Below are 13,243 nucleotides of genomic sequence, written 5' to 3'. Positions count from 1 at the left end.
ACTGTTTTATTGTTTTTTCATATTTTCCCTTACTTTGATGCAAAAAAAATGCTAAAATGATAAGACCTACGACTGCTAATAAGTGGGAATTTAACTTCTCCATCGTCTCAGCTTCCCAGAATGGCGTTATTATGAGCTATATAGGCGTTTCTTTGAGAAGCAAGAAATTTGCAAAAATCATGTCGAACATGTAGGCTTCTTTCACGCTATTTTTTATTTTTTTTTTGATTAACCCTTGCAAAACATTCGTCATATATTTTTTCCTTTTTGTTCAGGTGTCATTTTACAGTTAAAAAATGCAATTTTTCTTTTGTGCCAATATTTCCTGTGTATGTTGCATTTCAGTTTTACGCTAAGGAAGTCATGAACCAAGTATGCAGTGAAAGTCATAATGAAGTAACTGATAAAGTAGAATATTAAAATATTTAACATTCCTGTTTCAACGCTGACTTCATGCATCCTATCAGCTTCACTTTCCACACAGTCCTTGCTCCTTTTTCTACTTCTGCGTCTGCTTCATAAATGAAAACCGATCATTACTCTACTCTGTGAATGCCATATAATGGTAGTTTACAACCCACTAAATACTAACGTGAGTTGTAATTATCTTTTTAAAATTACTTAGGAAGGTTTATCTATACTAATGTTTTAAAACACATTCCACAGGAAAAGTCAACACATAAAGACAAAGATTGTTTGGTGTATGCATTTTTTTTGTATTTTGTTTTTTATCCTGCAATTAACTACAGTTGAATTACTCTAATTCGAATTTCTATAATTCGAATATTTCTATAATTCAATAAAGTACTCGATCACCGTCAGTTTTCTTTAGAAACTTTTTTTTAAAAAAAAACTTTCTAAAAATGGAATTTCTCTAATTTAAAACTTTCTCTAGTTCGAGCAGTTTTTCAGTCTATTTAGCAGGATTCTCTCCCCAATTTGAATTTTAGAGTGTAAAAAGGACAAGCACCAAGGAGATGCAAGTTGTATTGTCGAGTCTCTCCAATGAAAGCAATCAAAATTCAACAGTTTTTCAAATAGATTATCTTTTTTGTATAAATTAAAAAAAAAAAGATTGAATGAAACTTGTTTTCTTGATTTTGAAATTAATGTAATTTCTATCTGTTATTCGAATTTTCACTCTCTGAAGCTGAAAGTTCAAATTACAGAGGCTTTCTATAATTCGAATCTGTCTATAATCATCCCCCATCCACCCGTTAGGTTGTAGCAATGAAATAGAAAAAGACGGGAAATGAGATTTTGACGTCAATTTCATCGTGTTTTTCATCATGTCTTTTGTTGCTGCTTGAATATTAACTCTAAAGGCAAATTTCCACTAGGCGATTTTCACGACGATCGTCTGGTATTCCGTGACGACATATTGCATGTCCTTTGTTGCTGTTTGAATCTTAACTCCAAAGGCAAATTTCCACTAGGAGATTTTCACGACGATCGTCTGGTATTCCATGACGACATATTGCATGTCTTTTGCTGCTGTTTAAATCTTAACTCTAAAGGTGAATTTCCACTAGTCGATTTTCACGATGATCGTCTGGTATTCCATGACGACATATTGCATGTCTTTTGCTGCTGTTTGAATCTTAACTTTAAAGGCGAACTTCCACTAGGCGATATTCACGACGATCGTCTGGTATTCCATGACGACATATTGCATGTTAACATTAGCCATCTTGAATTTGAAAGGACTTCCTTCCTTTAACTATGCCTAGTTATTTTCTGTGGTAAGTCAAAAAATAGCACCCTTATTTTTCTCACAATTTTCAAACTTCTCAATCAACGTTTATAGGCTATTTTTATCTGTGATAAAAATTTTAGGGCTAAAATAAAAAAAAGTAAGTCAACTTTATCCATATTTAAATCGTCTAGCCTTAAGGAGTGTTTGATAACAAAGAAACCCAGTGTAACTAAGGTTATAAGTTGTATGAAGTTATATATTATATGAAATATTATATAAAACTCTATGTCTGCTTTATGTTCTAAGAAGGCAACGGTGGTGGGATGCTAACAATAACTTTAATAATGTTGTCATCATATATTTTAAAACCTGAAAAACGACTAGAACTGCAGAAAAACAAACTTCGTATTAGAAAAGTCGTTGGATGTCTAAAATCACTAGAAGACGGCATAAACTATAACTTATAAAATGTTGATACGGCTATCTAAAGAGATAAATTTGTTGTGATATATTATATGGCACTTCGTGTGCACTGATAAGTCACCATGGGAACAGGTGGGACGTTATACCAACTTTTTAACGATCATAAAGATAAATTAGAGTGATAAAAAATCGATGAATTTTAACACAACACACAATATTTACAAAATATTTAAAAATAAGATTAAGAAAATTAAAATATTCGTTCATTAAACTACACGACACAAAGTGCATCATCAGACAATATGAGACTGCTATAGAAAATAGCTAAAGCAAGTCCATAAATTGAGCGTGTTTTTTCGCGGATAAAAAGTTTCCTTTTTCTAATTTTAGGCCATCATAAGAACTAAAATGCCAACAAAAACAACCAAAATCAACGACGAGGAACTTAAGAATTGGCGTATCAAAAGACATCGTACATTTATTGCATTTACTCTCCAAAATGCATGCGCCGGAATGGAATATTCTTTGACATTTATGACTTTATGGTTGTACCTTGAAGAAACGCTAAAAGCTTCTCATCTGAAACTATTCTATGGTCTAGTTTCAGCAGCTTATTCAGCGGCCCAAATCTCATCTTCAATTATAGTTGGACACATTTTTGATAAGTACAGAAATGTATCCATGGTGTTTCTGATTGGAAATTCTTTGATTGTGACTGGAAATATAATTTATGCTATACCATACTCCCCCTGGAATCTACTTGTAGGTAGGCTAATTTCAGGGGTAGGAGGCTGTCATCGACCTATTATGACGAGTGAATTGACCAGATCATACCCACCCGACGAGCTATCATCAAAGTTTTCTACAATGGGAATGGCATTTGCGCTTGGATTTATTCTAGGTCCAGGAATAAATTTTGTGTTTTTAAAAGCAGATTTTTTCATTGGGCCGTTACACGTCACCTATACAAATGCTCCTGCTTGCAGCTTGGCAATCATCTTCCTATTAAGCCAAATGTTAGCGATATATTTAGTAAGTGACTTGTCGAAAGAGTTTGATTTGAAGGAGCACGAAACAGAGATTGCACAATGCGCAGCTGGAACTGTGGCAGATGAAGAAAACGAGCGCCTGCTTTCAAAGGATCATATGGTGAAAGACATAAATTCCCTTCGTGTACTTGTTCAACTCTTAAAGCAAACAGACACATTAATCATTCTGCTATTCTCATTTCTTATCATGTACTGCATGATTTCATTTGATCTATGGCAACCGCTAGCAATAGTAAAACTGATGCGTTGGGGTATGTTTGAACTCAACTCTATTTTATTTGGGCATGGTATAGCTGCAGTGGCTGTTCTACTACTGATAACATATCGACCGTTTAGTGATCGTTCAATTGTCTACGTGAGTTGGATTTGTTGTCTATTCGTGATGCTGATTCTGATTATGTATGCTGTGCTAGCAGTATACAACTTAAACCAAATCCTAAACATTGTATCATGGACTTTTTATGCTTTACTCTTTGCGGTTGTTGTTATTTTTGATGAGGTATTTCTAATTGGTGCTATGGCAAGAATGACTAGTTCACGTGCGCAAGCGTTTACAGAGAGTATACGATTAGCATTTTCGCGTTCAGGAGCAATAATAGCGTTATTGACAGCTGCCATGTCCTTTACACAACTGGAGTACGTGTGCGTCTGTCTAGCTATTTTGACGTATTTGGGATTCTTAGTGTTGGTGTGGAGACGAAAGTCGCTGCAAAATCCTGTTATTATAATTAGTTAGATTTTGAATATCATTAATTTTTTTTTCTATACTTTTAATTATGAAAAAAGGAGGCAAAAAGGTGGCAAAAGTTTTGAAATGAAAATCTCATTATTTCATGCATTCTTTATAAGGCTGGTTTTCATTTAAAAGATTTTGACTGACTTATTAACGTCAACGATCGCAAAAGTGAAAATGTTCAACGTGGCACAAATGTAGTGTGTCATCAATAAATATAACGAAACCTTTCTGAGCTAGATATCCTCTAAATCAGACACCTCTATAAAATAAAAAGTTTTATATTCCAGGACAAATGTTTAAATGACCTCTCAGTATGGAACGCCAAGGCTGCCTTATTCGATGATTTCATTCGGTCATAAAACACTATTTGTCGCTAATTGTATTCGATTTTGTTAAAATTCATTCGATTTTGTAAAAATTCATTCGATTATGCGCTAAATTCATTCGATTATGCGCTAAGTTCATTCGATTATGCGCTGAATTCATTCGATTATGCGATGAATTCATTCGATTATGCGATGAATTCATTCGATTATGCGATGAATTCATTCGATTATGCGCTGTTTGCATGTGATAAATTATTCGATGCGCTGAATTCATGCGCTAAATTATTCGATGCGCTGTTTGCATGCGCTAAATTATTCGATGCGCTGTTTGCATGCGCTAAATTATTCGATGCGCTGTTCGCATGCGCTAAATTATTCGATGCGCTGAATTCATGCGCTAAATTATTCGATGCGCTGTTTGCATGCGATAAATTATTCGATGCGCTGAATTCATGCGCTAAATTATTCGATGCGCTGTTTGCATGCGATAAATTATTCGATAGTTTTGGCGCCTCAATCAAAATTAAAATTAAAAAATGGTAACCTCTGAATTTCTTAGAAAATTAACAATTTCGCGGGAACACTTTACCATAGTGTTACGATTAAGCGTCAGTCTAATCTTGCAAAGTACATCGAAAATTTCTGAAGAAACTACGGAACATTTATTCTCCTATAATATAAGAAAATGAATACAAACGATAAGAGCTAAAATATAAAAAATATTCTCTCTGAATAAAACAAAAATTAAGTGTCCCTTTGGAAAGGGACACCGTAAACAAAACGAAGTTTACAAGTAAACAACTACCAATTATAAAATAAGTTTTGAATCAGTGAAAAGGTAACGAAAGAAAGCATAAATGTTTGCATTTAATCACAAGAGTTAAGTTCCTAATAGGCATAAATAATAAAACTGTCGACGACTTTTAAATTTGTCCAAAAAATCGACTAGAAAAGGCTAAGTCATATAAACCGAACAGAGCGTTTTCGTCTGGAAGGGAAATAGCATTACTTTCCATTGGTAATTGCAATTGATTAATGCAAGTGTTACTTGTCGGAAGAAATCGACCTTCTTCCATCACCGGAACAAATTTTATCGAAGGGGCCAGTGCAAATCCTAACAAAGGCTCTTCTTCACTTCCAGTGACAAACCTTAGTACATCGGGAAGCGAAACACCCGAACGTTTTCCACCTAAACAGTAACAAAAATAGAAAGTTTATATATAGATATTTCTTCCGCACATAATTTCTTCCCTTAAGGTAGCAGAAGCCAGCTTCCTTTGTGAAACTCTGCTCATACAAAATAAAAAATGTTTGGCTATTTAGTTTATAGAAAAGCGGAGCGAGCGCGTGGAAATTTAAATTTGACACTTACCATGTGCTTGCCTCAAATATTTCATTAATGACGGATAAAGCTTTTTCTGCCTGTAATGTTCGTTTGACCCTTCAGCTGCCCATTTTGGCTGAAGCAAGTTGACCAGTTTTTTAAAAGTGAAAGTAGCATTAGGATTGGGTCGGAAAAGGTGTAGCATGATAGGAAAGGCTTCCACAATCTGAAAGCAATGATAACTAATTATAATGATAAATAAACTCATTGAGTGTAGATGTAAATACAATGCTCAACAGATCTTTTCCTTATGTATTTACTTACCGTATTTCCTCTATTAACGCCCCCTCTAATAAACCTTAAAATGCTGAATTTAGGTATTAGAAAACAGACGGATAAGAGGAAATACGGTATGTTAAGAGAAAGCTTTATGAGAAAAAGCTTCTTTTAGAGAAACATCCAAAAATATATAATACAAACTTGGAAAATTCCAAGATCCTTGAAAGCTCTTCGGAGTTCATTGAATTTGCCAGGTTCTTCGTTAAAAAATATTTTTTGCAGGTCATCTTCTTCCAAAAACTGTGGAAATGGGCCATTCTGAAGCAAACTCAAGCCTAAAAAAATAAGAATAAACACTCATTTTCATAGAATATTTATCTTTTTAGATTTTTTTTTAGTTTTTAAGAAGCTCACAACAACAAGAAATGTTTTTGTGTTCCTTTTTTCAATTTCTCACAGTGGTATAACGCTGAGTGTAATTACGTACCAAAAACTATTCCAATATCATAATAATCACTTAAAGGAAACAAGTTTATTTCACAATCAAAGTATTTTTCTTTGATTTCTCTTATTATCTGTTGAAAAAACTCTTTTCTTGGCCCTCCATAATCTTCTGCCAACTAAAAATATAATAATATAAATGATAAATAATATAATATAATGATTACACAAACATGTCTGGTAAAATAAACAAATTAACTGATGAACAAAAAAACAATCTTAATATTAAACATGAAGATAAAAATAATACTCTTTCCTACCTCACCATAAAACTGCACAGATAAACAAATCAACTTATTTTGCAGTTCCCGTATCTCTTCTAAACCAGTTTCAATAAGATTGGCCCGATCAACCATGATAAAATTTGTTGGTCTGTCATCATGAACCGCAATATCAGTTATTTCTAAACTTCGACCTTGAACTAACTTCTGCTGCATATACCGTAATATCTCGACTGGTGAATTCACTTGATTATCAATGCAATAACTGATGATGTTGTTAATGTTTGCATTGAGATCAAATTCTTCGTTGTTATTAGCATTATCCTGCTTTTGATCTCTTGTTTCTGGAATGTACTCATAGCTTATTCGAAAAGCAGATTCAGTTTCAGTTATTTCATTGTTTTCCTCTTCATGGGTCACCTCATTTGATAACACAGGGGGTAATGCAACTTCTGAATCATCACTAGATTCATAGTATGGCATGCATAACTCAGTATGTTGTCTCAGTTCTTCGAGACAAAACTCCTCAAAACAATTTAAACATTTTTCTTTGATAGAAGTTGTTACTGTACTTGCCTTTTGCAGAGGTATTACCGACAACGACTTTTGAATTGGACGTATATAAATCTTTCCTTGTCCTATGGTAGCTTTCAAAGATATGGAATTTAGTTTGCAATTCAAAGGTTCAAGGATCCTGCAATTTGGGATACATTTTAATAACTCAAACCCGCCACAATGTTTTAAAGTTGGAAAACCTTCAGTTTCTCCATTCTCTTTGTTTTGTGCATCTGCCATTAATTTGGTGTAAACGTCAGTCTCATCATCATCAATATCAAAAGAAATCTTTTTTAAACCAAGGCCAGCATTATGTAGCACTTGCTTTTCTGAAGGTGTTGGTAATTTTGTTCTTGTTCTGTCAGCTAAGCAGACAAACTGGCCTGTCCAAGTTCTTTTCTTTGCTTTTTTTGATCTACCATTTGGTTTACTACTGCTGCTGCTTCTGCTGCAGTTTCCATTTGTCTGTCTTGCATATGGCGCGAATAGTGTTCTTCTCTCTTCTCTGATTCTACTGGACGGGCCTTCCCTACTATTAGAATTTTTTTGACGACACATGTCCTTAAGACGGATCCTGTCACCCAACCTTTGCACTCCCAGACGTTTCAGATCCTCATCCGTAGCAGCCATAACAATATTGATATCCACCTTTTCTTCATTAAATCGGGGGAGAAGGTTTAATAAACCTATGTCAGTAAGAATATTTTCGATAGAAGCCATGTATACTATTAGTTGTTGCTAAAGAAGAAAGACAGTATTATATGATAGTATCCCCATAGAAATCTGTAATTTAAATAATAATATTTTTTGTTAAAGAAATATAGCTTTATGCATTTTAAAAAGAACTTTTCAATCATTTAAGATGCAATCAAATTACTTTAAGATACAGGGTGCCACAGGAAGAATTTGTTTGAACATAAAACTTACAACATATATAAAGGCTCTTATATATATACACCATGTTAATAACAAAAAAACAATTCAAATCCAGTTAATATAGTTCTTCAACAAGAAGAAAAGTAAAGAAGAAAATAATATATATATATACTATTTACATGGATTATATATATGTAACATAGACAACTTTCTGAGCCCTCAAAACAAAACAAATTCTGAACTTGGTTCTCAGTTCATAACTTAATTTTGATGAGTTAATTTTCCAGTTCACATTAAGCGAAGTGAGAATGTATCCAAAAAATTACTCATAAAAAATAAATCAATCAAAATACACCAAAATTCACAACTTTCAATGTCAGATTATTATTCTTGGATATATTTTTCTATTATATCCAGAGCCCGTAAATAGCTGTTAATTCCACTGTTCTCATGTTTAGAATCATCCGTTATAGTTTCTGAAAGCTCTTGAAAACAATTTTGACTTATCTGCTGATGAAAAACAAAGATTGGTCTCTCATTCTCCTCAGGTTCTTCCTCTTCAGTGGATAAATAGCCTTCTACTCCATAAAGTTGATCAACCTCATGAGGGGCAATACCCACAGGATTGGTCATCTGTCCAGAAACCCACAATCTGATGGGAGAAGAGTTGACTGTTCTCAATCGGTGAGTAGACCATGCTTGTCTCCACCATTCAAGCTTAGCAACAATTAGGGGCATATATATATAATGCAATGCAGACAAATGCAATCCATTTGTCGCATCTAAAATACCTTTGTCTTCCATAAAGTAAAACAGGTTATAGAAATAAGACAACACTCCACTAAAAATGTCTCTCCAAAGTCTTTCCACTCTTTGGTTGTGTGTACTTTTACCTGCTATCACACTTCGCCTGTCAGTTCCACGCTTTTCTAGCATGTAATCTGCTACGAGAACATTTTCCTTCCCTTTGTCACACCTCAATCTGCTTGGAAGACCATATTCGCCGACTGCGAATTGAAAACATTGAAGAATAGTGTCCGATTTATTGTTATCGGTGCAAAATAAACCGACAGGTAACCGGCTAAACCCATCAACGATCCCAGTAGTTATAAAATACCAGCGCACCAATTTGTGGTTTGTGTCTATATGCCACAAGTGGTTTGGCCCTTGCACGTTATAGATTCGACGGTGCAGCCTCCTTTTGCTTCTAAACTGAATACCATCTTTATCAATTCTCTGCAAACTTTCTCTTAGCACTTGCCTTTGAATTCGTATCCCACGTTCCCTTAACAGTTCTCGTAACATAACTTCGCCACAATTAGGAAACTCTTGAGTCACAGTGCTCAGAATTGAATCACACTCTTCATTAGACATTTCTGTAAAGTTATGCTTTTTAAGCCCATACTCTTCCATTCTTCTATAAATTGTTCTTTCTGAAACGCATAAGATATTGCTGATCTCCGAAATAAGACAGCCGTCATTGAGTAGGTTTTGTAGGACTTCTTCAGGTATTAGGAATTTTGGAGCTCCTCCATTTTCCCACTTTAACTTTTGTGGTTTAATTCCACCAAAGCTGCAAAATTTTACCCTCAAGTTCATTATAACTCCATTATCTGTTACACCTAAGCTTTCGAAATGCTTTAGAGAAAGCTTTGGTATCAAATCAGCGGTTATATTTTCTTCACTAAACTTCAAAATAAGGTGTTTCAATCCAAGTTTCTTTAATATAGCTCGTGTTCTTTCGTCAGCCATATTAATTTTGTAATCCTTGAGTTTTGATTGAGGCGCCAAAACTATCGAATAATTTATCGCATGCAAACAGCGCATCGAATAATTTAGCGCATGAATTCAGCGCATCGAATAATTTATCGCATGCAAACAGCGCATCGAATAATTTAGCGCATGAATTCAGCGCATCGAATAATTTAGCGCATGCAAACAGCGCATCGAATAATTTAGCGCATGCAAACAGCGCATCGAATAATTTAGCGCATGCAAACAGCGCATCGAATAATTTAGCGCATGAATTCAGCGCATCGAATAATTTATCACATGCAAACAGCGCATAATCGAATGAATTCATCGCATAATCGAATGAATTCATCGCATAATCGAATGAATTCATCGCATAATCGAATGAATTCAGCGCATAATCGAATGAACTTAGCGCATAATCGAATGAATTTAGCGCATAATCGAATGAATTTTTACAAAATCGAATGAATTTTAACAAAATCGAATACAATTAGCGACAAATAGTGTTTTATGACCGAATGAAATCATCGAATAAGGCAGCCTTGGCGTTCCATATCTCAGAAATGTTTACTCCCTTATTCTCAAACATTTTAATTAGATTAGTAGTTATTTTTATTTTTATCCTTAAGCTATTACAAAATAAAGTCTAGAGTTATGCGCACGGTATGCCCACTACGATAAAATTTAATATTCCCGAAAATGTAAAAAATATAATTAAACCTGTTATTACTTGATGTTATGGCGTATTTGTATGTATCTGACGTCATAGTATATTGGTAAAATGTAAATAGCTATTATGTTTTATCAACAGGGAGTTTATTTTTTATACAGCACTTCTATGGCCTCCCTTGAAAGGTTTTTTAAGCGTTACTTTACTCACCTGTAAAAAGCAATAACATAGGAACCATTTGGCAAACAATTCGCATGTAAGTCAATTAAATCAACTGAGAACGGTCAGCGTCTACGTCATAACAAAATTGCTGATAACAGCAGATCTTTATCCTCATAATTATTTACCCAGGATAGCGTCTTCAGTTCCTATTGGTATTGTTATCAACGAGGGTCCTGCGAAGGGGGGGGGGGGGCCTAGCGCATTTAAAGCTTCTATTTGAGCTACGAAAGTCGTGCAAGCACAGCAAATTGCAAAACTAGACAACCGCCAAAGATATCAATTCCATTGTTATGCTGAACACTAAGCGTAAAGGATAGATCACACTTTTATAATCTCTGGCATGACTCAGCCGGTGTTTGAAGCCAAGACCTCCCGCACTGGAAGCAAACGCTTTACCACAAGGCTACCAGTCGCTACCAGTTATAAACCATACTATGTTTCGTCCAAGTTTCTTCGACAATGCTTAAGCCATCCAAATGTTATTAAAAGTACTCAAAACCACACCTCCGAGGATACTTGATGCTATGAAAGCCTAATAAATATAAGGTATGATTGATATCTGATAATTGATGTGCAACTCGGCTAATTGAATATAAAAAAATCTGAATAACCATAGATTTTCTCTTGTTTATTAAATTTCCTTGTAATTAGATTACATCAAAAAGCTGATAAAGACGAACACAAACAGAAATGGCGTCATGCCTCGCCCACTTGACATAAAAAAATTAAAAATCGTTGTCTTTCCAACGAAATTTGCATATACTATTCAATTGCCGCAGTGAGTGCGTCTCGCTACTTGCGATACAATGTTGTGCATCAGACAGATGTACACAGACTATTCGGCGGCGTGGATAAATCCACTGGTTCGCCCCTCATTCATATACCGCATTTTGTGTGTTTTGCTACTTTTGCGCAGAGACAGACAGACAGAGAGACAGACGACAGCTGTATCTGCCCGTCGTTTTTATTTCCTGCACCGTTATTTCGTTCATCTGTTATGAAATTTCTCTTTGGTAGTTATGGTCCATAGTATCATCAACTACACGGTTTTCTTTTTACTATAGCCTATATTATCAAAAATTTAGGCTGGCATTTGGCAAAATTTGAAGGACTCATTAAGTTTATAAGTACTTTTAGGCTGACATTTGTGTAGGTGTTATGTCATGCCGCTTTCTCGAAAATACATATATACAGTAGACGTCCGTTAATTCGAATGCCGCTTAATTCGAACTTTCCGTTATTTCGAACAAATTTCCAAATCCCTTAAGTTTGGTTTAATGAAGTCTTATATTTTGAGCTGCTTAATTCGAACTTCGCTAATTCGAACATTTTGCTAATTCGAACAATTTTTTAATCCCAAGGCTGCATTATGCTCGTTAATGCGAAATTTTGTGCATTGATAAATAAAATCCTATGGAAAAGTAAACAATGTTTTCATTTTTATTCATTTTTATTGCATCGTTGGTGGTAAAATTTCTTTCAATTTATCAATTAAATTGGCATTTCCAATAAAATGAAGTTTACAAGGAATTTGGAGGCCTTTCCTACCGCCAAGCTAACAATGTTAAAATTTTTTTTAAAAGTTGTACTAAAGTTGTAATAAAGTTATATTAGCAAAAAAAAAAACCTTTTAACGTTTATTAAAATTCTTGTTTGTTTTGAACTTCCGATAATTCGAACATTCGTTAATTCGAACAAATAATTTAGTCCATTGCGTGTTCGAAATAACGGACGTCTACTGTATTTACAACAATAATTAACGCATTTAAAAAAGAATTTCCTTTTGTAAATAGTCTTTAAGCCGTTAAAGGGGCTACAAAACGATTCAATAAACTAACCACTAAAATAACCACTGAAATGATCAAGGTGAAAGAAATACAATCTGTTTATGAGTAATTAATTTTGTTATGATGATATTTAGGATGATTAAGTCTGCTTTTCGTCCTTATTGCTCATAAACTTTTCCACCGCCATTAGCTCGGCTTTCGTGTAAGTCACTAAAGTCGAAAACCAACAATCGTTTCGTAGCTCCTTTGAGAACATATAAGAACAATTTCAGCACAAGTAAACGAATACAGCTTCAGCTTAAATTTAGACATTTTTCTATAAAATAAAATGGCAGAATCCACCATGATATGTTTGAAATACCCCAGACCGAATGGGGTTAAGACGAACTTTATACGGCTACATATTTTGTTATCTTATGTACACTTCTCTCCCTCACATTTTTTTGTCATAAAAGAACCAATTTTATTTAGCTATATTTTTTAATTTAAATACCCCCGTCATAATTCAAGTAAGAAACCGCGGTCGGTTTGAAACCATACATATCAAAAAAAATTTCAGCGCACGCGTTCCGGATAAAAAGAGAATAATATGTCGATATGATATCGATCTAGGTAATAATGAAGAAAATATAACAAAAAGCCATGGTTCACAGCCCTCTTCAATTTGCTTACAGCGATGTTGTCGTCATAGTTGTAAAGTCGCTGCCATAAAGAGTGAGAGAGTTGCAAATTATAGCTAGACTAATCGGTCAGTCAAAAAAGAACCCCCTCCTATCTCCTTGTGTGACGTGAAAATAGTAACGTAATTCTCATGCTTTATGCG

At 34.4% G+C, this 13,243-nt stretch overlaps 2 protein-coding genes across 2 annotated transcripts; one reads left to right on the top strand and one right to left on the bottom strand.

The window, feature by feature from the left end:
• The first annotated feature begins 2,527 nt into the window (after positions 1-2,527).
• Positions 2,528-3,904, top strand: LOC130648023 (uncharacterized transporter BU466-like). The gene has a single exon (XM_057454043.1). It carries the CDS (start codon positions 2,528-2,530, stop codon positions 3,902-3,904), a length of 1,377 nt encoding a protein of 458 aa, XP_057310026.1.
• Positions 3,905-4,877: 973 nt separating this feature from the next.
• Positions 4,878-7,973, bottom strand: LOC130647115 (uncharacterized). Its single transcript, XM_057452854.1, has 5 exons — positions 6,595-7,973; positions 6,321-6,453; positions 6,035-6,168; positions 5,603-5,780; positions 4,878-5,419 (listed from the first exon to the last, which is right to left on the bottom strand). Exons 1-5 carry the CDS (start codon positions 7,828-7,830, stop codon positions 5,154-5,156), a joined length of 1,947 nt encoding a protein of 648 aa, XP_057308837.1. The 5' UTR covers positions 7,831-7,973; the 3' UTR covers positions 4,878-5,153.
• Between the last annotated feature and the right edge of the window lie 5,270 nt (positions 7,974-13,243).

The sequence above is a fragment of the Hydractinia symbiolongicarpus genome, chromosome 6 (assembly GCF_029227915.1).
Source record: "Hydractinia symbiolongicarpus strain clone_291-10 chromosome 6, HSymV2.1, whole genome shotgun sequence".
NCBI lineage: Eukaryota > Metazoa > Cnidaria > Hydrozoa > Anthoathecata > Hydractiniidae > Hydractinia > Hydractinia symbiolongicarpus.
Note: the sequence above shows the minus strand (reverse complement) of the source record. Positions and strands in the feature narration are given on the sequence as shown.

What these genes read in the sequence shown, in the direction of transcription:
- LOC130647115 (XM_057452854.1), bottom strand. Translation starts at nt 7,830, where the DNA reads ATGGCTTCTATCGAAAATATTCTTACTGACATAGGTTTATTAAACCTT. An exon ending in TGATATTGGAATAGTTTTTG is followed by an intron (nt 6,169 to 6,320) that starts GTACGTAATTAC and finishes TTATTTTTTTAG; the next exon opens with GCTTGAGTTTGCTTCAGAAT. An exon ending in ATATTTGAGGCAAGCACATG is followed by an intron (nt 5,420 to 5,602) that starts GTAAGTGTCAAA and finishes GTTACTGTTTAG; the next exon opens with GTGGAAAACGTTCGGGTGTT.
- LOC130648023 (XM_057454043.1), top strand. Translation starts at nt 2,528, where the DNA reads ATGCCAACAAAAACAACCAAAATCAACGACGAGGAACTTAAGAATTGG.